Consider the following 27684-nt stretch of genomic DNA (forward strand, 5'->3'; position numbering starts at 1 on the left):
TCAAGGATTATCAATACCTCGGCACAGTCATTAACCAGAATGGAGACAATAGTCAAGAAATCAGAAGAAGGCTAGGACTGGATAGGGCAGCTGTGAGAGAACTAGAAAAGTTCCTCAAATGCAAAGATGTATCACTGAACACTAAAGTCAGGATCATTCAGACCATGGTATTCCCAATCTTTATTTATGAATGTAAAAGTTGGACAGTGAAAAAGGCGGATAAGAGAAAAATCAACTCATTTGAAATGTGGTGCTGGAGGAGAGCTTTGTGCATACCATGGACTGCGAAAAAGACAAATAATTGGGTGTTAGAACAAATTAAACCAGAACTGTCACTAGAAGCTAAAATGATGAAACTGAGGTTATCATACTTTGGACACATCATGAGAAGACATGATTCACTAGAAAAGACCATAATGTTGGGAAAAACAGAAGGGAGTAGAAAAAGAGGAAAGCCAAACAAGAGATGGATTGATTCCATAAAGGAAGCCACAGACCTGAGCTTACAAGATCTGAGCAGGGTGGTCCATGACAGATGCTCTTGGAGGTCGCTGATTCATAGGGTCGCCATAAGTCGTAGTCGACTTGAAGGCACATAACAACAACAACACACATGATGTCTTATTTTAAAATCAATGGAGACTGAGTACATTTTTTTCTATGTAGTTCACACACAATCTAGATCTATTGTATATGTTTTGCCCCTGAAAAGCACTTCCTGAGAAAGTGGTTTCATTCCAAAAATAAAAGCTCATTGCAGTTTGATTCTGCATTACTCTACAATGTGTCCATTTGAAAACAGTCCTGGCAATTGGTGTGTGTATCCACACCTGCCCAATGACTTGGAAAACTGGGTGTATACCAAGATTGTAATCACCCTTCTTCATTCACCTGGGACACGTAGGAGGAAAAAGTATGGATAACATAATCAAAGGGAGGGTTTTCAAATGTGCATGAAGTAACCACACCCATCTTTGTGGATGGAAGGATCTAGAATCAATCTAGATTGAAAGCAGCAGGTTGTTGACAAGTGTGAATTCTTTTGGATTGAGAAAATTCTTTTGGACTGGTGTTTATTCAGCCTAAGTGACCAATGCAGATATTTCAGAATGGATAGAAAACACACTAGGATAAAGAGAGGATAAAGCAGACTTGTAAATAGCTAATTGCCTGTGGCAAGAAACAACTGCCTTCAGGCAAGCATGGCAGGAAAGAATTTGTAAATGAGATGAGAGTGGTTTTTCTTTTTTACAGGCTGTTGATGTGCCCCAAATGACTTACAATGGAATTCAGGCAAGCAAGTAAGCATTTTTGTGGGGGAGTAATTTGTAAAGATGTCTTTGCAAGACTGGAATAAAAAATGGGCCAGAAGGAAGGAATTTTCTCACTGACATACTGCTTGGGAGGAATGGGGTGTGTGAGAGGCATTTCCTTTTCTCTCTTTCTCCCTCCTCCAGCTTCATACATATTGTTATAGTATTGGGGATTGGTATGGATGAGATGTCTTTGGGTCCTTCCCAGCCTGTAATTCTGTAACTGGAAATTTGGGGTCTGCAGTAGAGAAACCTGCTGAACTGGTCAGGCCAGTTTCTTTGTTAAGTTGATGGACCTGTTAAGTACCAAATTTAACATGTCTAAATACTCTGTCAAGAGGAGAGGTGTTGCCATAGGAACAACTGGGTGATGATGCACTTCCAAGAAGGTTAGGCCTCCCCCCCACCCCATCTTGGGCCCAAAAGGTAGCCTCTGTGTGTTTTAGTCTGGTCTGGAGCAAGGCAGCTAAAAAGACACAAAGGGGCTTGACCTCCGTGTGTTGAACCCCAAGCCATGGCATTGGGGAGTCCCCTAGAAACCTAATGGGGAAGCAAGATCTGTTGAAGAGTTAATGCTGTGAGCCCCTCCATCCTATGCTGAAGTTGCCCATATGTGTAAATAAAGCCATATATCCTAAAGATACCACAGTCTCTACGGACCTTCATTCCAAGGAAACCAAACCCTGGGTAAACGTTGGATTCCCTCAGTCTCTCACTGCTCGAAAGCTGGGATGTGTGCATCAATATGCTTTGCTGGTATTTTATTTTTAATAATTCACCCTGGTTCTGAGTTGTGGCTGAGTTGGATTAAACAAAAACAAAGATTGGAGAGAGTCAGAGGGCACAGTGGGGTGGGGTGGGCAGGAATAAAAGAAAAAGATATGGAGTTTGGAGATTGGTAGGCAGTAGCAATGAGGGAAGGGGGTCTGTAAGGGATCCTGAAGATGATCCATGGGGCATAAAGAAGTATGACCAGCCTCTGCCTGGTTTCTGAGACGTCAGCGGGCATTGCCTATAAACTCCCTTATGGAAGATTCACAGTCACGATGGTTAGAAACTTGAAGGAAGAAGAGCCCTGGAACTAGTGCTCTGTTTGGGTTATGCATGGGCAACAATAGAGATGTCAAATCTAAATAACTTATTCAAATGTTATTGGTCCCTGCCTGGACAGTTATTGTAAAGGAATGGAAACAGCTTGGTGGCATTTCGTTGGACAGATGGTATGATCAAGTGTGGCATTTTGCCCTCTTGGAGAAACTAACACAGAAGCTGTGGCTGGCTCAGGGCCAAAGCAAACAAGACACTTTTTTATCAATTGGTTTGATTTTATTGATTGTACAAACCAGCTAGTAGCCCTGCTGCCAGCTTATCTGAGACAGTGAATTCTGTAGCTTGTTCTGCTCTTTCTTTCCTCTATTTGCTGGAATTGTACTGCCAATTTCAACTTGCCTGGAAATTAATACAAAAACCGTTGTTCTGTGTCTCCTGTAGCAACTATAGGCTCTGTAAGACAGCTCGCTCTACCTCCCTTTCCTATGTGGATGTTTCTGTTCCCTGCACTCCCCTTTCCCTTATGCTCCCTTTCCCCCAGTTTCTATTGGTCCTTTGGGATTGTTCATACACTTGAAGGAAGGTATCTAGGCAGTTCTGTACTGGTATAGTAGATTTATGAACATGTGGAATTAATATCACTAGGTCTTGTGATGTCTCATCTTGAGTGCAAAGAAAGGTAAAGGCATATGAGTCAACTGTATAGAAGACTTCATTTTGTTTTTTGCAGGAATATTGCTCCATTTTAAGAGTTTTTTTTAAAAAAAATAACAGATCCATTAGCTGTGAGTACATCAGTTTAAAAGCCCAGGAAATAAGGAAAGTCTTTGATATGATTTTGATTTCTAAAGCATGCTCCAGCACAAACAAGATGTGTGACAAATGACTGGAATGTGAAGTGTATTTTAGCTGGTGAGTCATGCTCTAACTTACAGATTATCCCGGACTGAAAGCAGAAAACTCTGCAATCTTGATATACAAATCACAGGAAATCACCATGCAATATAGAGCCCCAGCTTGAGCCCTAGGATTTATTGTTTCCACTGTTATGGTTTAAACTTGGACCATATGAAATAGGTTATTTATGGAGCCATAAAGAATAATAGGGAGTTAGTTGGTTGATTTGACAAATATTTGATTGATTAATCAGTGGAGTTAAATTTGAATCAGTGGAGCTGTGGGTCAAGGCATTTTTGATCTGTGGGGGCTATTTTGGTTCTGGGGTGCTGATGGAAGATGCAATGAAGGAGGAAATGTTGAAGATGCCCTTTTCTTTCAACAGTGAGTGATAGGTTTTGTTCATTAAATTGTGAATTATCACACTTCCTTCCATCTCTCAAAAAGCCATTGTTGCAAATGTTGTTATTTAAAGTTAAGCAATAAATTAGTAATAAACTAAGACTGCAATCCTGTACACTTACTTCTGATTAACATGCGTAAGATTGCTCTGTAAAACGTCTATAGTCGGTTGACAGACCTAATAGGTTTTAAAAGGATCTTTTTCTAACCTCTGGTAGCATCTTTGCTTCCATTCCCCCACAAAGATATGTTGATAGTATAGAGCAGGGGTTTCCAAACTGTGGTCTGTGGACTACCAGAGCTCTGGAACCGTCATTCAGGAGGCACATGGCATATCTGAAAAATACAATTAAAAATTGTACAGCATCTAGCACAGCACATTACAATTGTTACAACACACAGAAAAATCATTAAGTAGTCTGCCAAGATCCTCAGCAATTTTCAAGTGGTCCGTGGGGAAAAAAGGGAACCACTGATATAGATAGAATCTAGGTATCACAGAAGCTACTTCTCCATGTAGGGGAATAGAGGATATTCATCAGGTTTGACTGTATTGCTGAACCCTTCAGTAAAGCAGGGTTCAGTTTAATCAGAGACTCACTGAGGCCTAGTTCCAAAATCGTTTTCACAAACCAGTGGTACTATGCCCTGTAAATCTGAGCCTGATGTGTCCTGCATAACCTGGAACTCTTTCTTTCTGCACAGGCAGACATACAGATTAAGGAAATTGTGCATTTGAGCATGTACAAAGTGCCATTCCCTCATCAATGAGCCATTATAGCTAACTATCCCAAACTGAAAGTGGGGTGTGGGGTGGGATCTTATTGAATTCTATCTCTATTCTTGCCTCATAGTATGACTATTATAAATATTCTAAATGAATTTTAAAATAACTTGCGCTCTCTATTAAATATGCCAGAAATAGGATTTTGACAGTTTTATTACAGCTAAGCCTGCCACAGGCTACATTTACAAATGAGGCTGCCAGCCTTTTTAGACTGGTTCCTGTGCTTTTAACAATAACTGGAAGCAGAAGCAAAAAAGAATGGGGACAAGAAGAAAGAGGTTTATTGATCCAATGCATTTCAGACCCTTCAGATGTGCTGCCTGCCTGTTCTGTTTCTTATGATAGCATAAGAAATAGAAGAGGCAACACCTCTGAATGTTGTCTATCCCATTGTTTTTTGCTTCTCCTTCCAGTTCCTTTTTCAGATTCTCATTTTGTTGTACTTTGAAGAGTAACCTGATGCATTGTCATTTATCAGATGAAGCATCTGCATAGCAGGAAATGCTTCATCTGTTAAATTTCAGTGAATTAGACTTTAATGTTAAAGGAGCAAGAGCAGGAAAAAGGTGGCAACCTTTATGTACAAATAACATTTTGGTTAGAAATAAAATGGAAGCTTCTTTGTGGAACATAATGGCACAATATTTTCAACCCCCCTGTCCTAACCGTGCAGCTCTTTTTTGGAAATTTCTGGACCATTTTCAAATATGGCCACATTAACAATGCAGAGCAGTAATCCAAATAGGAAATTACCAAAGCCTGAATCACCAGGCTACCTCTGTTTAAACTTGGTATATATCCCACTAAATGTACAACAGAGCTGTTCCATAAATGGAACTATGGAACAGTCTCCCCGAGGAAGTACGCCTGGCGCCGACTCTGCTCTCCTTCCGGCGCCAGGTCAAAACCTTCCTATTCTCTGAAGCATTTTAAGTTACACTGATTTACTTTTTAAAATGTTTATTGTATTGGATTGATGATTGTATTTTAGTATTATTTTGTTATTCATTGTATTTTTATGCTATTTTATGTTCACCGCCCAGAGAGCTATTGCTAGTCGGGCGGTATATAAATTTAATAAATAAATAAAAATAAATAAATAAATAGAGGATACATAGTAATATGCAAATAGGGAAATCACATATGCCTCATGTGCATAAGGAAGAAAGCTCTAGCTTTGTGTGTATGGTCCAACTTTGACACATTCATTTTTAATTATTTATTTATAAACATTGTTTACTTCCCTTCAACCAATGACTGCCAGGGCTGTTCAAAGTAAAATAATACAATTAAATCTAAACACTTCCAGACAAAATAAGCAAGAACCCAGCTGATAAAAGCAGCAGATTGGCAGTGCAATCCTATACAGTGTAAGCAAGCAGTTTATCCTAAAAGAGCCAGGACTTAAAACCTTAAGAGCCCGGGAAAATAATGGTCAAGGTTTTTCTGGATGATATGGCCATCCTGACTAAGGCTGAAGAGAGTGACAGTCGGAAATATCTGGAGGGGAACAGACTGTGGAAGGCTGATCTAAATCCAATCCATCTTCAGGCCCAGTTTTAGGACAAAAACAGCCTTGGTCACTCTGATGAATGACCTATGCCAGGAACATGACAGGGATTATATACCTGTTGGTTTGGCTGGACTTCTCAATGACTCTCATAACTATGATATCCTTCTAAATCGTTTCATCTGTATTACAGGCAAGTTGAAATCTCAATTCAAAACAATTCAGGTAGTAGGATTTTCCTCTCTTCACTTCCTAGTTCCCCTACTATTCAACAAAACTGGTTAGAGGGGAGCATAAGACATGCCTTGCACATTTAATCTTGTCTGTAGATTTCTCCCTGTAGGATGACTTGTTGCAGAGTATGTTCTTTATGTTACTCCAAGGAAGAGACAGACATGTCTGTAAAGTTTGAACTGAATCTTTTACTGAACAACATCAGCTATTATTTGTTACAGCAGAAGTAAAGAAGCAAAGTGGAAAGACAAACTAAATCCACAACTCAAGAAGGCTGCCCAGCTCCCTGGGCCTAAATACATTAACTCTTTAGTGGCTGTTTCTCTTAGCACAGTGGCTATTAATTAAAGACTGTTGCTTATTCCAGCATAACTTTCAAATCTGATTATGAGCCAGAAGTTCACACTCTTGGGAATGGCAATAGCTCAATGCTAAAGCATCCGCTTTACATGCAACAGATCTCAGGTTCAATCCTTGGCATCTCAATATAGGGCTGGTAATGTCACCTGCCTGAAATCCTGGAGAGCCACTGCCAGTGAGTGTAAGCAGCACTGAGCTGGATGGACTTTACAAGGCTTGCTTTATTGTTTTATATTATTATTTATATTATTTTAAATTGTTTTTAGATTTTTAAGTGCCTTTAAGGTTGTGCATTGTTTAATTGTATTTTAATTGTATGTTTTTCTATGTTTTTAACTACATGTAGTTTTATTTGTAAGCCGCCCTGAGTTCCAGTTTGGAAAAAGGGCGGGGTAAAAATAAAGTTTCATTCATTCATTCATTCAGTGCTCTAGGCAGCTTCCTATGTTCCTATTCCTTCTCATTGCTGAAATGATTTCAGCATAGAAAGGGTTGTCTCCTCTCTCTAGTCACTGTACAGTAGCATAAGAACTTGGTGTGGCACATTAACAGAGTTCAAGAAAAATCAAATCATGCAAGCTTATTTTATAATAAAATAATAATAAAGGTTTACTAAGTTTATGTTCATATTAAAGCTACAAAACAAGCAAAATGGTTGTATTTTATAACCCATGAACTAAAGAGAATAAATCAGACTAAACCAAACTTCCCTAAGCAAGATATATTTCATTTTTAAAAAAATAATTTATTTTTAGATGTAACAAAACAACTGAAACAGTGGGTACAAAAACTAGAAATTGAGAATATTTTGATTGCATACTGAGAATCAACAAAAGTATATCAAAAAACATTTTTTCTGCACCTAGATACAAAAAAAAGATACAATACAAAAAAGAATTATTCAGCTTTACAAAATCCATAGATTGCAGAAAACCTTGGGAACCTTTATATTGCTATCTGCCTCATTATTGTAGGAAATAAACTCTACCATTCTGCAACAAATGTCTCCTTTTGTATTCTCCCTTTTGCAATCTTTATCTTTTGTGTCAATTTTTCTATTAGTGCTCTCAAATTTTATTGTACCACAAGAAGATAGAGATGCCCTTCAAGAACTTCAAAAACCAAGCAATAAGAGACCAGGCTAACATAAAACTAATTAACTGCTTATCCTTTAGGGCCAAATTTTCATTCAGAAACAAATTTAGTAGAGCCAATTTGGTATATATATTTTACTCTCTGGACACATTGGCACCACATGGCCTGAACCTGGAGGACAGTACCACCACTACATAGCTTCTGCAAAGGAAGCCCCTCTGAGCATTCCATCCTCAAAGCTCTATAACTGCCACCTTGGTAACAGCATTTGTATGTTGGCAGCTGATGAAGGCGGAAGCTGAAACGTTTTGTTAATATAATAAAAACCTCTGTTTGGTTAATCACAATTACGTTTATATATATATTTTAGGTGATTAACGGAATCCTTCTAGGGATCCAGAGCAAGCTTGAGTGAAGTTCTGTTTGTTGCTTTCAAAACTGTCTTATATATATAATTTGTCATCTTTTCCATTTCTGAAAACACTGAGTCCCAGAATGTAATAACTTCACTACAGATCCACCACATATGGGTAAAAGAGTCTTTATCTGTGCAACCCCTCCAGCAAAGAGGGGAGGCAGGCTAGATATATTTCATAGATGGTTCAAGAAGTAGGCCTGAGTAATCTGAAAGTTGAGGTTAGTTTCTTTTCAGATATCTCTTTGCAGGTGGAGGCTTGAAAAGGCCTAGTTAGCCATCTCCATGTTCTTCTTCTCTTCAGTGTGTCTCCAAAGATGTTGGACAAAACAAAAATAAAACAGGTGTTGTGAATACAACAAAAGATCACTCCATCCCCCACAACTATATACCTTTTTGCTGACTCCACCTTCTGTCTCCTGAAAAATTCCGTTACTCAATGATTTCTGACAGTCAGCCTTTGCTTATGTGTATTCTGTCATGCTGCAACCCTTGGAAAAGCAATGTGTTGGAAGAGGTATTCTGCCTCTGCTCTGGCTAGAGATAGGAAAGCAGCATCTTGGTAAACGCTTGATCATTGAATGCGCTATTCTTTTGCCATACAGCCTATAAGACACAGGTGAAGTTGGATTTTAATTCTCTTACCAAGGGGGCACACACACAAAAAAAAGACTGTGAGCACAGTTAAAGTCCTCTGCATGTTTACTCAGAAGAATGAAGACTCTGTGTTCAATGGGGCTTATTCCCAGGGAAGTCAGCATAAGACTGCAGTCTTAATTATGCACTCTGTGTGTTCTCGTTTCTTCTTTTGTCTGCTGTAGGTACAAAACTGAAGAAGATGCGTGCTCCTCCCCGAACCATGATAGCTCTGCTGATCCTGCTGAATATTCCAAGTGCTGTGAAAGCTCAGGTCAATCCAGGTAAAGGATAAAAGTGCTGCTTCTTGCTGTCAGGTCCACAAACTAGGAGATGTAGCCCAACTGGGAGTAAATCGAATTTAATAGGACCTACTTCTGAGTAGACATGCATAGGATTGCATTACAAATATAGTTATTAGTGGTCATGCAGTGTACATTTTGAAGTTAAGATTACCAGACACTAAATTGGGTTTACCACAGCTAACAATGCCATGGAAGGATTTTAAGCGACTTGTCCTCAGACCTCCATAAAGAGGCTTGCTCTCATGTCATATAAGAGTTAACAAGTTTGCGAACATGTTTATGGTTGCCTAATAACCAAAAAAAGAAGATTCCTGCTAGATCAGACACAAAGCCAATCAAATCTAACATCTGGTTTGAACAGTGGTTGGCCTGATGTTTCCAGGAAGCTCAGAAGCAGAGCACAAAGACAACAAATAACATCTGATTCTGAGAGGTACACTTCCTTCCTCTGAATCTGGAAGTTCCATTTAGCTATCGTACGCAATAGTTATTGGAGGACCATGCATTTGTATAGTCCTTCTTTAAGCCCATTTAAGTCACTGGCAGCTAATTTCACCCTGTTAATTATTCTGTGAGTGAAGAAGTTTCTTTTTTCATGTCCTGAATCTACTGCCAATCAGTTTCATTTGGTGATTCCAAAGTCTATTGCAAAGATAGGGAACCTGTGGCTTTCCAGATGTTGTTGGACTACAGCTTCCATCATCCCTAACTGTTGGCCATGCTGGCTGGGGCTGATGGGAGTTGGAATCCAGTGTCTGGAGGACCATAGGTTCCTCATTCCTGGTCCACTGTTGAAGATGTATAGGCTGTATTCCTCTCCTGGGCAGCGCAAATTAAAGCCATGTCACTAGCCGGAACTCAAATCCTAGGCCTGACCAGAAGGTTTTATTTTTCGCAGGGAGGCCAATTAGTTCTCCCTATGGTTAAAATACTCAAATCCAAAATAATACCAAAGCTCTTGTATGGTTCAGAATTGTGGGGCCTCTCAGCTGGTAGCCAACTAGAGTCAACTCAAAATGCATTTATGAGACTAGTATTAGGTTTACCAATGGGGACGCCAGCAGCTCATTTAAGAGCTGAAATGGGACTACCATCGATTGCAGCTTGTATTGATCTGGCCAATTTAAGATATTGGCAGAGAATCCTTAAAATGGAGGATTCAGCTTTGGTGAAACAATGCTGGTTGGAACAAATGCAAATTGGGAGTTGGGCCTCCGAATGTCTGAAGTTACTGGCAAAATACGATCTCTCTCAGCCCGATGTGCTGAATTTAAATAGATTAGCCCTTCGTAACTTAATTTTCGAGAACGATGCTAGCCAAGATCGAGCTAATATCATGAGGGCCCCCTACTCTCGTTGGTATCCACGCTTTAAACTAAATCACTTTATGTCCAATTATCTTGATACTCTAGACAGAGTTAAAATCAGAAGAGCTTTTACAGCTCTCCGATTCCAAGCTATGCCCTCGGCCTTTCTAGATGGCAGGTATAAAGGCATTCCTCTGGCTTTACGCCAATGTTCATACGGCTGCACTGCTGTAGACGAAATTGATCACTATTTACTACGCTGTCCTCTCTACGAACAACCTAGAAAAAAATTCTTAAAAACACTTTTAGAACCAATAGCATCTTACTCCGACGAGGTTAAGGTTATACTTCTATCGGACTACTCCAGATCAGTTTCCCTCGCGGTCGCAAATTTTGCGATGGCCGCACGAAAATTGAGGGAGCTTTTTATCCAAGGGTAACAGTTTTATAGGCGTATCCTGTTTTTTCTGTTTTAATATATTTTTGACATACTCTTAATATATTGTTTGTATCTGTATATGTATTTGCAAAAGGCTTATGGCTAGGATTGCAGTCAGACAGTAAACAGTGTGGAACAAGCAGCTCTTTGAGAAGCTTTCTTGGCAGCTAAGCATGAGAAAATAATGCTCAGGTAGCTGCGCAGGGCCTGCTGAAGCTCTTTGACTGCTCTTGCAAATAAAAAGTAGACACATTGTAGACACTGGTAGGTTTCCATTTCCAAACTGGGAATAATGTGCTGGGAAGTGAGTTTGCAGAAGTGCTCTGTTGAATCGTCCCATCAGTGCTCAGTCCTCTTGATCTTCATGTTGTATCAAGTACATTGCACTTAATACCTAACCACTCAGTGTTACTGTAGTGTCTACAAGTCAGGAAGTTCTCTGGTCCACATCTTGCCTCTGCTATGAAAGCAATACACTCTCAGCCTCTCCCTAATCCCCTCCCATATACAATTTGGGGTAATAATACTGTCATACCTTATAGAGTTATTGTAAATAATGTATAAGTGATTTTAGTAAGTGCTGTAGAAATACCAAATATTATTACTATTTCTAGACTGCAAGCATGTTGGTAGGTATGCTACTAGTGGTAGTTCCAGTGAGGAATCATTGACTAAAAGTGCTTATGGGAATGCACTTCAAATTATGTTTACAGGACTCTGATAACTTTCCTTTGCAGTCAAATGTGGGTGTAGGAGGGAGGTAACTAACTTTTATACCGGAAAGCCAGTGAGAGCCAGTGAGGAAAGGATTTGATACAGAATTAGAAGATACAGAATTTAAATCTCTAGAAGATACAGAATTTAAATCTCCTCTCCCCCGCAGATTTACTGTGTAATCTTGGGATTTTTATCTTTTCGCCTCAGTTCTGTCTCTGCAAAACCGGATTGATAGTGAGCAGAAGCATCGGAGGTCTCTCATGAGAGTAAAAATGCTAAAGCACTTTAGAAACTAAATAATGGTATAAATGACAAATACACTACTCTAAAAGGAAAATAAAAAGGGAAATAATACAGTTTTGTAAACTCTTATATGCTTTGTTGTTATTGCATGTATGTCTAAGTCCTCTAATACTTACTAAGTTGTGAATTTCTTTTGTTACCATCTGAAAACTGTGTTTTTTTCTATAATGGCATGTTAAGATGTATGTTAAGTTTTCTAAAACAATTTAAAACAATAAAAAAGGTTCTGCTTCTAATCCCTACAAAATGTTAGGATTTTATTCACAGGCTGGCGATACCCATATGTGAAGAAATGGGCCCACCTTCACTTTGGGCTTATCCATACGGAAGCATTACGTCGTACAAAAGATGGTGTTTTTACCTCTGGTTTCTATTTGTACCATCCACAGTAAGGGTTCAATGCCAGCTACAAACATGGCGCTTTTTATTCACACTGAGGGAAAGGATCAATCACGCAGTTTCCTAATGACCATGCCCTCTAATTTAACATTTCCACTCCCTTTGGTTACTTGGCAATCAAACATGCTCAGCTTGTTCTACCAGCTGCAGTAGGTTCCATTTAAACAACAACAACAACAACCCGGATAGTAAACCACTGTGCAGATGAGCCCTTTGACTCTCAAATATGGCTTGTATGTGGTCATCGATGCTGTTTACATTCTCTTTTCCTAATATTAAGGATTTCACATTTAAAACCTTTTACAGGTAGCATTATTCACCAGCTAAACTTCAATAGATTAGAAACATTAGAAAAACAATATTCTAATTTATGCTGGAGTTAGTATGGTAATAATGTTGGCTCACTTTATTATCTCCGGACTTGTCTTAATATCTGCAGGTTTGCATCCTCCTGTGCATAAGGTCCCTATCTTGTTCCTATCATACCAGTGGCAGTTTTGTTTTTATAAGCTTCTTTGGACCATGACCTACTCTATGATAAGAGAGCTGATCCTGCTGCAAAGTTCCAGATACGCTCATGGTGAAAATGGGTAAAAACACCTCCTATTTGATCAAATTTGGGAGATTAGGGTGATGAACAAAATTTCCTTGCAACTTAAATTTCTCCCGTAAGAACATAAAAAGAGGCTATAGGATCAGACCAAAGGCCTGCCCAGTCTAGTCCAGCATCCTGTTTTCCCTGGTAGCCAACCAGATGTCTGTGGGAAGCCCACAAGCTGGTCATGAGTGGAACAGCACTCTGTTATTGCTTCCAGGGACTGGTATTCAGAGCAGGGCCAGTTCTAAAGGGCAGCCAGGTTGGGCACTGGCCTGAGGGCCCCGGAGCTACAGGAGCCCTGAGGGGCCCCTGAGGGGCCCTCGGCTCCCCTTCCATGATCCGTGCCCCCCATGCCCCCCACTTACCTGTCAGATGGCTTTTTAGCATTGCCCTTAATGAAGATGGAGGCCGCAGCTTCCCTAAGGTACTGAAGCCGCTGCCGCCATCTTAGTTGATGGCAGAGATGTGTGCACGTAGCACGCACGTGTGCCATCAACAAAGATGGTGGCGGAGGCTTCATTCCCCTTAGGGAAACCGTGGCTGCCATCTTCATTAAGGGCAATGGTAAAGACTAGACAGATAGGGGAGCCATGGGGGGGAGCGCGGGGGCATGTGCATATGCGTGCGTGCGTGCGTGCGCCCACGTGCCCACCCACCAGGCGGCCAGGGCAAGCTGATGCCCAAGGGCCCCTGCATGCCTGGAGCCGGCCCTGATTCAGAGCATGCTACTTCTTCTCCAGGATCCAATCTCAGATATTTTTAGAGGAGACTTTTAAATTTTTTGTTGATGCCCACAATAATCTTTGTAAAAACAACAACCCTGAAACAGACTATTTTTGTTTTATGAGATTATGTAACAGACAGAGATCCCAGCAATAAAAATCATTGTTAAATATTTGCAGCTCATCTTCTTGGTTCTCCAAGCATTGCTTATTAGGTATATGTTGCTAGTTTATCCTGCTCTGTAACCAAATGGCATTTCTGTTTACTAATGGCTCTATGAAAAGTTTGTAGAAAATCTTTAAAAAGCAGGTTTTTTAAAAGAAAAAGAACATCTGCTCTATCGGAGAGATTGTTATATGTATCAGTCTGCTGTTAAAGGCACAAGAGCAGGGCCAATTTAAAACAAATACACTAGGAAAGTCGAATGTATGTGTGAATGACACCTTAATTTTTGGAGTAGCTTTTACAATGACTTTCCTCTGGGGAATAAGTCCAGCACTTGACTGTCTGAAAGTTTTCTTAATCAATATAGCCAAGACAGCAGCCAAGTCAGCTGTTCACACATAGCATTGCCATTCCTCACACCACATGCATGGTAAAAAGGAAAAGAAAAAAAGCATTCCTTCCAGAAGAAAGTTTTGTCCAGCTGCTGTATCTGTTGCCTTCTCGTGGAAACTGCTCGTTGTTGTGATATGTTTTGAGACATTCACTACACAGAAGTTGGAAAAAGATGTTAAGTTTATTCTATCCAGTCTGTTTAAGTGGAAGAACTTGTGACATAAGACTGGGCTTGGCTGCAGCCAGTGTTTTGGAAAAGAAAGCAACACAAGAGTTGTGCATGCAATGGATCTGGAACTTGCCAAGAGGCCTCTAAAGTTGCAAAGCTAGGGCCAGACTGTTATTGCCACCATTTCAGTGGCAGTTGTTTCAGGCTGAGAAACTATTTGTTCAACAATTTGGTTTCTCTAGTCTGTAGAAAGCTCCTCCTCTGCGGATTCTAATTACATAATTGCTATATCATAGGTACGATTGTTAAAAAACCAGATTTGACAATCCAGAAAACCTAATAATGGGTGATTCACTGCAAATGGAATAAGTTATGCCTGTTAGAAACAAAGGTTCTTAAGAGAAACTCACCACAAGACCATCAGTGAAGCAGCATAAAAAAAAGCTTTATTATACGTTCTTGCAAGACCGGGTGTCCACCACAAGGTAGGCACACCCAAGTGAGATTGGTACAGTTATTTTATCCTCTAGCCCGATGCTTGGTTCCCTCCCCTGTTTCCTCATTGGTCGAGTACTCCAGGGTTTACAACCTATCCGTGCCGCCTATTCATGTCACATGAAGTCCCGCCCCTGTTGACATCTTCCATTCCCCATATTTTAGCTCCCCCATACTCCTATTTACTTTTATCCATTTTTGGTATATTTCCTCCCTCTTAATCTCCCTCCTCCCTTATGTTAATCAAAGAAAAATCCCCTTCTATGTTTGTCAAGCAAAAAATCCCCTTCCATGTTCTATGTTAGTCAAGCGTAGCAGAACCTAACCACAAACTGTCTAAGCTGCACCTGTTTCCTGCTGCTGGTCTTATTTTAGCTTGCCACCTAGTTTCTTACTTCAAGCAAAAATCCCCTTATATGTCTGTCCTACTTAACTGCGTTCTTATGAAATTCTTTTTCTAGCAACTTTTAACTACATTTTAAAGCATTTTGCAAAAAGCAAACAATATTTTATAAAAGCAAGCAATCTGCACAAAGCCAAAAATAAAAAGCATTTTGTAAAAGCAACATATTTTGTGTATATCACATGCCCATTATGCAAAACTTAATTTGTAAATCAAAGCTGGATCCTCCTCATAACTTCTGGATTCCAAATCAGTGGCCAGTTTGTGATATGGTAATTTATGGCAGTAAATATTCCTTATATCCCCACAATTATTTTCCTCTGTCTATTGTCAATGAATCATAGGAGGGTCCGTCACTCCATGGCAGAGCACAAGCTTTGTACGCAGAAAGGCATAGGTCCAATCTCCAGTTAATGGTACCTGGGTAGCACATCTGAGCCTGCAGATCTGTGGCCCCCAGAATAGACAATACAAAGCTAGATGGTCCAAAGGTTTAATCCTGTATAAGGGGGTTCATGTGCTCATAACATATTTTATGTTGGCTGTTAAAGTTCTGTTAAAGTTCTGTTAAGAGTTAAATTTCCATAAGGGAGCTACAAGGCCAGGAGAGCGAAAGTCAGAGGTGTTCATGCCAATCCCAAGGACATGTTGCCAAGCAACCAAGGCCCTGGCAGCTGCCTTATCAGTATATATTTGGCATGAAGTCACCGGTCAAGTGTGGGGGAAAAGGAGTTTGTTAGCAGAGAGAGAGCTTGATGAAGTGTTCTGAACCTTTAATGTCAGTAAAGTGACTCTTAAACCTATTGCTTGTCTGGCTGGTTACTTTCAACGGGATCTAGCCTGTCACTATTCTAGTCTGCATCCTGGGTAATCAACTGTGCACGATCCATACATCCAACAAGTGGTAGCAGAGGATGGTTCCGATGACAAGACTTTAATGGTTCCTGTGACAAGTTCCTGATGTTTTGTTCCTGAGAGAAAAGCCAGAAAATAGGAGCAGAGAGGACAGGCGAGAGGAAAGCAATAGTGGCTAAACCGAAAGCTGAAAGCTGTGAGAGAGACGTGGGAAAAACTGACAGTAGGACGAAGGTGAGAAGCTCTGATTACAAAGGCAGAGAGGCGCGAAAGTGAAAGTATGTCGGTGTCATTATCTGCTGGGCTGCCTCTTGAAAGACTGACACAGAAAAACTATGCTAGTTGGAAACAGAGAATGCAGGCGTTTCTAGTGAAAGAAGACGTTTGGCATTTCGTCACAGAAGACCCACCCGCCGTGGTGCCAATTCCAGCAGATTGGAGAAGGCTGGATGAAAGGGCAAAGGCGTTAATTGTTCTTGCTATTGATGATTCTCAATTACTGCACGTGCGTGATGCAGCAACGGCTAAGTTAACTTGGGAAACTTTGAAAAATATTCATGTGAAAAAGACTGCTAGTAGTAAAATATATCTAGCGAGAAGATTGTATCAAATGCGCTTATCTGGAAATACAACGATGGCAGAGCATTTATTAGAGATGAATAAACTATTTGCTGAACTGGCAGAACGTGAAGTGGAACATTCTCAAATGCAGCGTGTGTATATTGTGTTATCGTCTCTGGATTCAAGTTGGGATGGAATTGTGAGTTCAATGGAAGCGATGCAAGATGCAAACCTGACCATGGATTATATCAAGGGCAAACTTTTGCAAGAATATCAAAGAAGGCGGAAGTGTGCAAGCAATAGAGCAGGATTGGGAAGAGAAAACATACGTGGATTTGGGACACACTGATGTTAGCAATGCACAAGAACAGGCTGTCACAATACCAATAAAACAAGAAGAAAAAGACAGCAGTAGTGAAACTGACTCCACTAGTTCTAGTTCTGATAAAGACACAGAGGAGACACAAGATACAGAGGAAATTAAGGGAAAAGTACATGTACGTAGATCAGAGAGAACTACCAAAGGAATTCCACCAGAAAGATTTCGAATAAACACAATAAGAGGTCTAAACATTGGAGAATGGAAAACGTGGGATGATGGATTTCATGAGGATTGAATGTAAACGCAGAAATGACTGTAATAAAAGTGATGCTGAATAAAATGAAATATAACTGATGTTGATGTAAACAGGAAAATGTATCATGTTGAGAAAAATGATATAAGTGAATGCAAGAAATGTAAATGTAAATAATGAAAAAGAAATCATAATGTGAAAAATGTAAAATGCTGTATATGGAAATTTAGGTGGGGGCTTGTTGGCTGTTAAAGTTCTGTTAAAGTTCTGTTAAGAGTTAAATTTCCATAAGGGAGCTACAAGGCCAGGAGAGCGAAAGTCAGAGGTGTTCGTGCCAATCCCAAGGACATGTTGCCAAGCAACCGAGGCCCTGGCAGCTGCTTTATCAGTATATATTTGGCATGAAGTCACTGGTCGAGTGTGGGGGAAAAGGAGTTTGTTAGCAGAGAGAGAGCTTGATGAAGTGTTCTGAACCTTTAATGTCAGTAAAGTGACTCTTAAACCTATTGCTTGTCTGGCTGGTTACTTTCAACGGGATCTAGCCTGTCACTATTCTAGTCTGCATCCTGGGCAATCAACTGTGCATGATCCATACATCCAACATTTTATTCACTAGAGAAATCTCTTGTCATCAGCATGTGCAGTTAAAAACACAATGCAGTTGGGAAAATAAGAATAGGGCTCAAGGATATTGGTAGGAAGTTGGGACTGGATTCAGTAGAATGTGTTTTTGGATTCTGTATCCTCCTTACTTGATATCTGCCACTCCTTTGGGAGTAAAAATCCATTTGAACCTCAGTGTGCCTCTAGATTAAGAGCCAAGTTACCATTATCTTCTGTGTGTGTGTCATATTCAGGGCCGGCTCCAGGAATGCCAGGGCCCTTGGGCATATGCTTGCCCTGGGCCCCAGCATGTGTGTGTGTGCATGCGTGTGGGCCCCCCAAGCACCCCCACCTACCTGTCTGCTGTCTTTTACCATTGCCCTTAACTAAGATGGTGGCTGCAGTTTCGCTAAGGGGATGACGCCTCCACCACCATCTTTGTTGATGGCACGTGTGCGTGCTACCCACATGCATCTCTGCCATCAACTAAGATGGCGGCAGGGGCTTCAGTACCTTAGGGAAACCGTGGCCACCATATTTGTTAAGGGCAATGGTAAAAGACAGCAGACAGGTAGGTGGGGGGCTGCGGATCACAGAAGGGGAGCAGAGGGGCGGCTGAGCCCCCCCCCGTAGCTCCAGGGGCCATCAGGCCATTTCCCCACCTGGCCGCCCTTTAGAACCAGCCCTGGTCATATTAACCCAGCTATTGTTTCTCCACTCCAAAATGGCCTTGGGCTATTTGTAGTAGAGAAGTGTGGGGTTGGGGAGTGCTTAACCCTTCCCTTTCTGCCATTTATCACCTAAAACTGTCCACATACACACCCCAAGCAGCCATGCTTGGGATAAAACATAGGTCTTGCAGTGAATGAACAGGTAAATATTCATGTAGTGCTTTTTAAAATAAAAATAATAAAAGATAACTCTCCTGAAGAATTGTGTCGTTTCAGTTGTGAAGCTCTGCTAAGGATGAGAGAGAAATTCGGTTTGGTTCAATTTCAATGCAAACCTACCTAATTCAACCTTCCTGAAACAATGCATGAACCAATATGTAGCTGTCCTTCAAAATTCAAAATGCACTGAATTTTGTGATATGTTTTCCAACCAATGTGAATAAAAATGTGTATATTGTGGGAAAGTGAGCATTAAAATGCATATATTAGTGAAGACTGCTGGCAGATATGTGTATTTTGGGCAAAATTACTTGCAAAATTGTGTATAGAATTTTCATGAGCTCTCTTTTAAAAAAAATTCAAACTGATGAGGAAATGTGGATAACTGAACATAGAAATGGAAAAATGATTTGCCCATGCCTAGGTGCAGCTAACCCCGACTGTGACCTCTGTACATATTATGAATTGTTACTCTGTGTGCAAATGAAGCTGTTCCTTGCAGCAGCATCCTTGATTCCCCAGAATCCTAAATGGATGTGTGATGTAGCTACTGTGTCAAAATTAACTTTGAGCAGGTTTGAGTGGGTACAGATAGATTTATAGAACAATTGTTTTTATTTGCAGCTTATTGGCAAGATCGATGGAAATCCATGTGCTTTGCTTCCTTGGTTTAAAAGCTGTTGATATAATTATTCTGATATCACTATTTGGCAGAATGTAAATAAAAATAATATCCAAGGGGCCAACTCTGGATAAGGTTATGATGTTTCTCTTCTTTTCCTCCCTCTTTATCTGCAGCCGTATGCCGCTACCCATTGGGTATGTCAGGTGGGCATATCCCAGATGAGGACATTACTGCTTCTAGCCAATGGTCTGAATCCACAGCAGCTAAGTATGGAAGGTAAGAGTGAGATGCACCTGGTTGGTGGGGTATCTTACAAAGCCCAGATAGAAGGACCAGACAGATACACCTGAGGTTTCCTGGAAGTGCATATACTAATCCACCCTTTCCATTTTCCTCTAGTATCATAAGAGAACCCTCTGGCTCTCCACATCTATGATACAATCTGGTGGCTAATAAAACTATCCTTTGTCTATCCAGAATTGGCATCAGAGCTTGGTCAGTTGCCAACATTCAGACTCTTTAAGGGCCCATCAACTCGAAGCCAGTGCTGCTCTCTTTTGGCATTGGGTCCAGAGAAGTCGGAAGCAGCTCATACTATCTCCAACTGGCCCATGCTCCGGGCCAAAACAGAATGAGCCCTAGCACTTACATCACTCTTTTCCATCCCTCATGGGCTGTGCTTTGAATCTTCCCCCACCCTAAAAATGAATGGATCCTCCTAGGCTAAGTTGTCTGAGGGCCTCCCAAAAGCTGAATCTGGCCCTGTATCTATCCTCAGGAGTGCCCAAAGTCAGCTATTGACACCAACATAGTGTCAGGGCTCAGCCCCCAAACCTGATTAATCAACCATGGTTTATGAGATGTTTTGCTGGAAGCTACCAACATCCACTGCTGAGCATCACCAGAAGAGGCATGTGAAGTGGTGGAAAACACTTGAGAGCTTTTAATTCAGCATTGTGTCGGTACACAACTACCGCATGACTATCAGCATGCAGTGTCAGTGTGGGCCCTGAGGTTAACAATCCATGCTGGGTACTGCATGCTTCCACAGTATGAGTAGTTAACAGTACTTCTACTGCCTCTTCCACTGGCCTCACAATGTCCTCTAGTATAAGGATACCAGGACTCCCTCGTTTAAGCAGCAGTGCTCAGTGGCAGACACCGTTAGTCCGCAGCAAACTGCCTCATGAAGCACACCTAGTTGTAACAATATCTGTCCTCCACAACTCTAGGACTAGACAATACATTTTCTAGGCCACAACATACACTATCTGCACCTCCCTCTTGGGAAATGTTGCTATAGGGCTTTCTGTATTCCATCAGTTGCTGGCCATCAATTTCCCTGGTACTAAGAACATACAAAGAGCCTTGCTGGAATAAGACTAAGAATCCATCAAGTCCAGCATCCTGTTTCTAACCGTTGCAAACTAGATGCCTCCAGAAGTTTACAAGTAGGCCAGGAAGATGTCAGCCTTACCCTGTTGTTTATTCCCAGCATTTTATATTCAGAGGTATGCTATCTCTGAACCTGGAGGTTCTATTGAGTTATCATGGTCAAAAAACAACTGATGACCATCCTCCATGAATTTGTATCAGCCCCTTTTAAGCCTTCTCACCACATCGTGTAGCAGCAAACTCCATCTGTTAACTGAATGTGATGTTGTTTCCCCTGAGTTCTATCATTGTGAGGAGAAAATTTTATCTTTATCCACTTTCTCCACATTATGCAAATTCTGTCCTATCCTATCCATCTGTCTAATCTAATCATAGCCAACTTCCACCATATCCCTTTGTAATACTCACAGCTGTCATGCTCTTGTCCCCTATTCCATCATTGAGGCCATGGCCACATGGAAGGGCAAAGCCAGTTCTACTTCTTAAGCCCTTCCCTGGACTCAACAGGGTGGGGAATCTGTGGTGGTGAGTAAGGAAGGCACTGAAGCTGAAGTGGTGGAAGTAGGAAGGAAACACTGTGAATTGGGTTTGCTGAATGGGCATGGAGAAACTGAGGTAGTAGCTGGGAGGGACAGGGACATGTAATGGTGTCATGGGAAGGGAAAGAATGAAAGAATGAGGAGAGCCACCCTGGGAAGTGAAAGGCCATGATGAAAATCAACTATAGCTCTTGGAGGATGATAGCAGTCAAATCCACGTTCTGCATTTGTCTAGGCTAGGTTCAGAGGATGGGGATGGTGCATGGTGCCCTGAGATCCCTGTGGAGCCAGATGACCTCAAGGAGTTCCTGGAGATTGATTTACATCTCCTGCACTTCATCACCCTGGTAGGGACCCAAGGCCGTCATGCAGGAGGTCACGGCAATGAGTTTGCTCCAATGTACAAAATTAATTACAGCCGGGATGGGACCCGCTGGATCTCTTGGCGGAACAGGCATGGAAAGCAGGTAAGGCAGTAGGGAGGGGGGGATTCATAATCATCATCATCATGTTGTTCTTTGTAGTTAATAATTAAGAGTCTGAGGCAAATAAAAAAAATCCAGCCAATTTATTATGACATACCCTTTTTGTAGGCTGTGCTATGTTTTTATTTCCTCCAAGGTTCATTGTGACATTGGGGAGAGCCCCCCATCTTTGGAGCCTGGTTCTGGAGAAAGGTAGTGGTTCTTGCCAGATGTAAAAAATGTGCTTGCCAGCGTCAAACACAATCAGTAGTGCTGTAGAAAATTTTGAAGTGTAGGAGCTTATAACAATGATTCCACAGAGAGTCTAAATACATAGACAACTCTGTTGATTCATATGTACACATACATAGTTAAACACCCCAAAGAGCACCAGTAGATAGCATAACATGCACTTTTTAAGGATCAGCTGACAGTAACAGATGTTTATATAAATTTAACATGTCAAACATATTAAGCTTTAACAAGACTCAAACCTTTAGCTTCTAATTAGAACTGCAAACAATATTGGAAAGAAGTGTTACCATTTAACCTGCTAGTGTGAAGTGAGAATCCCATCAAAGAAAAGGAAAGAAGTATCCAACTTCTGCTTAATAATTTTTGTTGTTCTCTGACTTCCTCTCTGCTAATTTGTTGCATAAGAAACGGTGAAAGCTTTCTTCTTGCCTCATTTGCTTGCCAGAAAGAGGTCCTGCCAATTGCCCTGGCGCTTAAGCAGATGATATCATTGTTCCTGCTCTGAAAAAAGCCTTGAAGCTCCCCATTGATCACTATTGTGGATGTCATTGGCATTCATTATGGGCTGAGAGCAAAAAAGCTCCAGTTTTCACACCAACATTAACATCTGTGCCTCCTGTGGCTGGCGGCATGTTTACAAATTTAAAGATGTCCCACATGTTGCACTGGAACATCCGTGATTGATTTCCTTCCTTCCTTCCTTCCTTCCTTCCTTCCTTCCTTCCTTCCTTCCTTCCTTCCTTCCTTCCTTCACAGAAGGGCTACTGCACTCATTGGGAAAGTACTTTCCCTTTTCGCCTGCATCATTTTCCTGATCTAAATTGCCCCCTGCAGCTACTATGTGCTGCGCAGTGGAAAAGCTACAGGCATGAGCATATAGCAAGGGTGAGCTAGATTGAGAAAATGGAATGGGGGCAGGGGTTAAGTGTCCCCATGCTGCTGTCTTCAGCAGCCCTCTTCCCTACAGCTGCATTTAGGGGAAAAAACAAATTTCAAGAGATTAACCACAAGTTAATATATATATATTGATATATATTTTGTTATATATTTTGACCCTCAGAACTAAGTCAAGGACCAAAGAATTCCCTGCACTCTGACAATATTTCAGTTGAATTGATATTTGACGTAGATGTACATACACCATCTGGGAATCCAAGATTTGGATGAACATGCAATTTTGATATTTTCTAAATAAACAAACACATAAATTTCGCATATTCTCTGGGAGTAGGAGAAGCCAAGATAGTAGAAAGCAATTTGTAACCAGTTTAAAAACTTGATTAAACTTATCGTGGAACTGAGTTGATCTAAATAGAAAAGTCTTAATGCTCAGCAGTCAGAGGGCGCCATCATGTAACTACCCTAATTTTAAGGAAAACCCTAGTATAATTACTATGGCTGCAGCTCTTCTCTGTGTATTTGTTGTCCATCAGCCTCCTCCTTGATCATTAAACGTCCTTTTCTCCTTCAGGTGCTTGATGGAAACACCAACCCATATGATATTGTCCTCAAGGACTTGGAGCCACCCATCATTGGTCGATTCATACGCTTTATTCCAGTGACTGACCATTCCACAAATGTCTGCCTCAGGGTGGAGCTCTATGGTTGTGCCTGGCTTGGTAAGCACAGCAGTTCATTGACTCTTTAGAGTAATCTACACTGAAGGCAGATATATGTTTAGAGCAGTGAGGCTGCTCTGGAAGCGTCCAGTCCAAATGTATCTTTCCTGTTCAAAGTTGAGCTCTAGGAGCAAAAAGGGTTTCCAAGGTTTGAAGCAGAAGCTAATTCTGGGTAATGCTAATTGACTGCCTCCCTATGATGTCACCAATAATTTATAAGTGATATATAAATTATTTAAAATAAATAAGCACACAACGTGAATTTGCCAGTATGTGATTGATCACACTTGCAAAAGTATAGCATGCTGGAAGCAGCCTCTATCTCAGCCAGTCTTTCTTCCCATCCAGGGGGATCTGCTTCTAGCCTCCAAGCTAGGAGTGTTTGTGGGCTTCTTTCCAGGTTTATGTTCTCACTAGCAGCCACAGAGCAAGAGTAACTCCTGTTCTATCCCTTTACAGATGGGCTGGTTTCGTACAGTGCTCCTGCAGGTCAGCAATTAGTTCTACCTGGTGGCACCATAATTTACCTGAATGATTCAATCTATGATGGCTACAGGTGGGTTTGTTAGTATCATGTGGCTGGGAAAGGTTCATGGCAGGCAGAAGGGGGAGAGGAGAGTTTTAGGCCAAGTTAATATTTCAGTGTGAATGAAGCAGACAATCCAGTTGACTCAAGAAGAAAAACACTGTTTTCAAATATAAAAATTATGAAGTGAAACTATTTTTAATATTTTTTCCGCGCTCTAGCAGCTTCTTCCTTGTGGTGTATTTTATAGGTGGAGGCAGAGGTGTGCATCCTACCCAAAACCAATTTGAAACTGCAAGGTTGGAGTTTGGGAAAAGTTGATGAGATTGCAGGAATAAATATATGCAGGGGCTGCAAAAAAAATATGGGGTTCATGAAGGAGTTTCTGTCCTCTGAAAACAAAACTTTTCTGTAGATGCTACGAGGAAAAGTTTAACTATAATTATTACCTTGAGGGCTAGAAAGTTGCTGTACTGCATATCAGATTCCACCATATATACAGTACATATGAAAATAATCAGCCGTAGCTAAAGGGATACTGCATTTCTGAGAGAACACAAATATTTTAATTTATCACCATATCAGTATGATCAACTCCATTGCTAAGGAGCATTCTTACAATAATATATTGCATAGTCTGAAATGCCCTAGACCTTCTACATAGCAAGCTGGCTTATACTGAATGAGACCATTTGTCCCCCTAGCTCAGTACTGTCTAACACTGACTGGGAGAGGCTCTCCAGGATTTCAGTTAGGGCTCCCCTCGCTGGAGGTGCCAAAAATGGAACCTGGGACCTTCTGATAACAAAGCATATTCTCTACCACTGGGTTACGGCCCTTCAAATAGCTCTCAGAAACATGTCTGTAATAAAACAAAATCTATAAAATTTCTGTTGGTCGTCTCTCTTTCTGTAGCTTTGCACCTATTCAAGGTCAAATCCAGGCATCATAGAATCATAGAATAGTAGAGTTGGAAGGGGCCTATAAGGCCATCAAGTCCAACCCCCTGCTCAATGCAGGATCCAAATCAAAGCATTCCTGACAGATGGTTGTCCAGCTGCCTCTTGAATGCCTCCAGTGTTGGAGAACCCACTACCTCTCTAGGTAATTGGTTCCATTGTCATATGGCTCTAACAGATAGGAAGTTTTTCCTGATGTCCAGTCGAAATCTGGCTTTGTGCAACTTGAGCCCACTATAATAATAATAATAATAAATTTTATTTTTCAGTCGCCTATCTGGCCGCGACATCGGCCACTCTAGGCGACGTACATAAAAAGATAAAAGGATAAAAATACAACATTTAACCAGAACAACAGTCGATGAAAATCTAAAACCGCCCATCTATACAGCTAACCCTAGTCCACCCCAGCAATCCTGTATGCCTGCCTGAATAGCCAGGTCTTTATACCCTGTCCTGCACTCTGGGATGATCGAGAAGAGATCCCGGCCCTCCTCTGTGTGACAACCTTTCATGTACTTGAAGAGTGCTATCATATCTCCCCTCAGTCTTCTCTTCTCCAGGCTAAACATGCCCAGTTCTTTCAGTCTCTCCTCATAGGGCCATGTTTGGCAGAGTTTGTCTCCCAACAGATACCGCGATAATTGAAGTCCCCCATTACTACTTCATCATGCCTCCTCGAAACATTGGCAATTTGCTTTCCAAAAGTTACATTCTCGTCTTCTCCGTGATTGGGTGGTCGATAGTAGACTCCAAGCACCACATTCCTTTTATTATTTGCCCCATTAATTTTAATCAAGATACTCTGGGTGGAGCTACCAAGCTCATCTTCCTGTATTTCCATGCAAGGATATATATTTTTAATATATAGCGCAACTCCACTTCCCTTTTTACTCATTCTGTTCTTTTTGAACAAGTTATATCCTTCAATTGCTGTATTCCAGTCATGGGAGTCATCCCACCAAGTTTCCGTTATACCTATCAAGTCGTAATTACCCTCCTGTATTAAGTGTTCAAGTTCATCCTGCTTGTTTCCCATGCTCTGCCCATTAGTATACAGACATCGAAGACCATGTGATTTATGGCTTGGCTTCCTTACTACATTTTTCTGAGGGCTGTTACTGGGCCCTATTAGAGCCGATCTCTCTGTTCCCGTTACTGTGCACAAGCCTTCATCAGTCGTTACCACCAAGTTTACCTCCCCCTTAGGATTCAGTTTAAGGCCCTCCTGATGAACTTTTCCATGCTGTGGCCAAACTCATTCTTCCCAGTCCTTGTGAGATGCGACCCATCACTTGCCAGCAGTCCATCTTCCAGGAAGCATAGCCCATGGTCCCAGAATCAAAATCTCTCATGTCGGCACCATCTGTTGGAATGTATGAGGTTCAACTCCAACTTGGTGGGTTGAGGCTGCATGGGGTTAATAAGGGTAGCTAGAGAGCTAGACCTCTTGCTGGTTGAGGCTATACCTATCCCTTTGATCCTCTGCCATCTCTCCCCTTCCTGCTAGGCTGATAAGCAACAGGATGTTTGATCCCAGTTCCTTCCCGCCTCTCTCAGTGTTCTCTTTCTCTCAAGAGGGGAGCAGACATCTTCTCTTTGTCTCTCCTCTCAACCAGGGTGAGGGCGAGTACTGAGACCAGGGCTCGTTGCTCCAGCATAGCTAGTTAGCTAGATATATAACTCTTTCCTATCAAGCATGTACTTTCAGAATAAAGTAGTTGTTTCTTATTTTAAAGCTTAAAGTCTCTGTCTGACTAATTTGCAGGGAAGGTAGAATCTTAGCAAAGATTCAAACACACATACACTAAGCTCGCTCAATACTCTCCATTCTGCAGCGCTACGCAACTCTGCTACGCATCTCAATAGAGAGAAATTCCGACACCATCTTCGTAGCCACTCATTCACACGAAGTATTTTTCTTTCCCTTTCTACTCTTCTTCTAAGTACTGGAAGGATGGATGAAAAAACTATCTGGGCCCCAAAGTCCTTGAGTTTGCTTCCTAGAGCTTCAAAGTCTAATGTGATTTCTTCATAGCTCCTTTTGGCAGTATCATTTGTTCCCACATGGATGAGGAGAAAGGGATACCTGTCGGTGGGCTTGATGAGTGATGGCAACCCTTCCGTCACATTTCTAATCTGTCCTCCTGGCAGACAGCATACCTGGCGAGTCCACGGATCTTCTCGGCATACTTGGGTTTCAATCCCACACAGTAGAGAGTCCCACTACTCGTACTCTTCTCTTCTTGTTGTTGTGGGGTGTGGTTTCATGGCCCCTGCTTGATTGAGCTTCAGCCTCTTGCTTGTTGTTGCATGGGGTCTCCTGTAATTCTTCCACCACAGTCTCATCCTCGAGTGGTTGAAAGCGTTTCTATAGTTCCTCTGGTGAAGGGTGTCTTCTAGCTCTTCTGCTCCTAACTGTCACCCTTTCCCTCAGAGTTTCCTCCACTTTGTTGTTCCTCTCCAAAGCAGTCTCCTCTTCTGCTACCACATGCTGTTGCTCTTCCACCTCCACTTCTCTTTGCTGCTGTTGTTCCAGCGTTCTGTCTAAGAACTCCTCATCTTCTCTTATAGTCCTCAGTTTGGCCACCTGCCATTCCAGGCCTCTCATTTTTTCTTCCCACAGTGTCACGAGCTTGACCTTATTGCATGTGTATGCCATGTTGTTCTCAGGCAAGAAACAAACATGGCACACACCTTGCA

The 27684-nt window shown here is 41.4% G+C and overlaps 1 protein-coding gene across 2 annotated transcripts in view; it reads left to right on the forward strand.

Annotated features, from left to right (window-relative positions):
• DDR2 (discoidin domain receptor tyrosine kinase 2) overlaps positions 1-27684 on the forward strand; it is a 109453-nt gene that overhangs the window by 32651 nt on the left and 49118 nt on the right. The window contains exons 1-6 of one of the 2 annotated variants that reach the window (XM_061584033.1): positions 1144-1301; positions 8885-8983; positions 19398-19500; positions 21394-21625; positions 23349-23496; positions 23956-24052. In XM_061584033.1, the coding sequence (XP_061440017.1) occupies positions 1283-1301; positions 8885-8983; positions 19398-19500; positions 21394-21625; positions 23349-23496; positions 23956-24052 (698 nt within the window). In that variant the 5' untranslated portion in view covers positions 1144-1282. Of the gene's footprint in view, positions 1-1143; positions 1302-8884; positions 8984-19397; positions 19501-21393; positions 21626-23348; positions 23497-23955; positions 24053-27684 lie in introns of those variants that run through there. The other variant, XM_061584042.1, reaches the window with a different exon arrangement.

The sequence above is a fragment of the Rhineura floridana genome, chromosome 1, assembly GCF_030035675.1.
Source record: "Rhineura floridana isolate rRhiFlo1 chromosome 1, rRhiFlo1.hap2, whole genome shotgun sequence".
NCBI classification, from domain to species: domain Eukaryota; kingdom Metazoa; phylum Chordata; class Lepidosauria; order Squamata; family Rhineuridae; genus Rhineura; species Rhineura floridana.